Source organism: Carlito syrichta, unplaced genomic scaffold, assembly GCF_000164805.1.
Source record: "Carlito syrichta isolate Samal-C Ts95f unplaced genomic scaffold, Tarsius_syrichta-2.0.1 Scaffold306635, whole genome shotgun sequence".
Lineage (NCBI taxonomy): Eukaryota > Metazoa > Chordata > Mammalia > Primates > Tarsiidae > Carlito > Carlito syrichta.
The window spans coordinates 14,440-15,037 of NW_007250731.1; the positions used below are offsets into that span (position 1 = coordinate 14,440).

At 42.8% G+C, this 598-nt stretch overlaps 1 protein-coding gene across 1 annotated transcript in view; it reads left to right on the forward strand.

Annotated features, from left to right (window-relative positions):
* Nucleotides 1–387, forward strand: part of LOC103265539 (rho GTPase-activating protein 26-like) — a gene marked incomplete at both ends in the record, with an annotated part of 14,167 nt that extends 13,780 nt beyond the window's left edge. The window contains one exon of the mRNA XM_008063198.1: nucleotides 286–387. Within this exon, the coding sequence (XP_008061389.1) occupies nucleotides 286–387 (102 nt within the window). The remainder of the gene's footprint in view (nucleotides 1–285) is intronic.
* Between the last annotated feature and the right edge of the window lie 211 nt (nucleotides 388–598).

Sequence of the window (598 nt, forward strand, 5' to 3'; positions counted from 1 at the left end):
TAGAGTATGAGTCCTGGCAGTGCCACGATTAAGTACTGGTATTTACGTCTTTTCTAGCATTGTGCTGGTGTCCCTGTGATAGACAGTTGCTCACACCCATGGGGCTGGTGATGGGTGTGCATGATTTAATGGGCATTATCTGAAAAGTAGGAGTCAGGTTATCTGCTGTGTTATGTGCTCTGAGGGAATGATGAGGCTATGAAGATGAGCAAAGAGATTTTGAGAGACTGAGGCTTTTATTCCTGCGGCATTTTACTCTTTTTCTTCTCTCCTCTTTTTTGCTAGGAAGCCAAAAAGAAGTATGACAAAGAGACAGAGAAATATTGTGGCATTTTAGAAAAACATTTGAATTTGTCTTCCAAAAAGAAGGAATCTCAGCTTCAGGAGGTAAGAAACTTTACTAATATCCTAAGCAAATGTTTAATTTTTACATGATGCTATGGATATATGCTGGTTGCTGTTTGCCAGAAAACTTAGGATTAAAGAGACCTTGGAAGCCAGTAGCTTGGTCCCATCCCTCATCCAGTGTCTGAAGCCGGGACTGCCTTGTGTTCTACACACCCTCCCCACCCTGTGGCTCTCCAGACTGTCGGTGGTA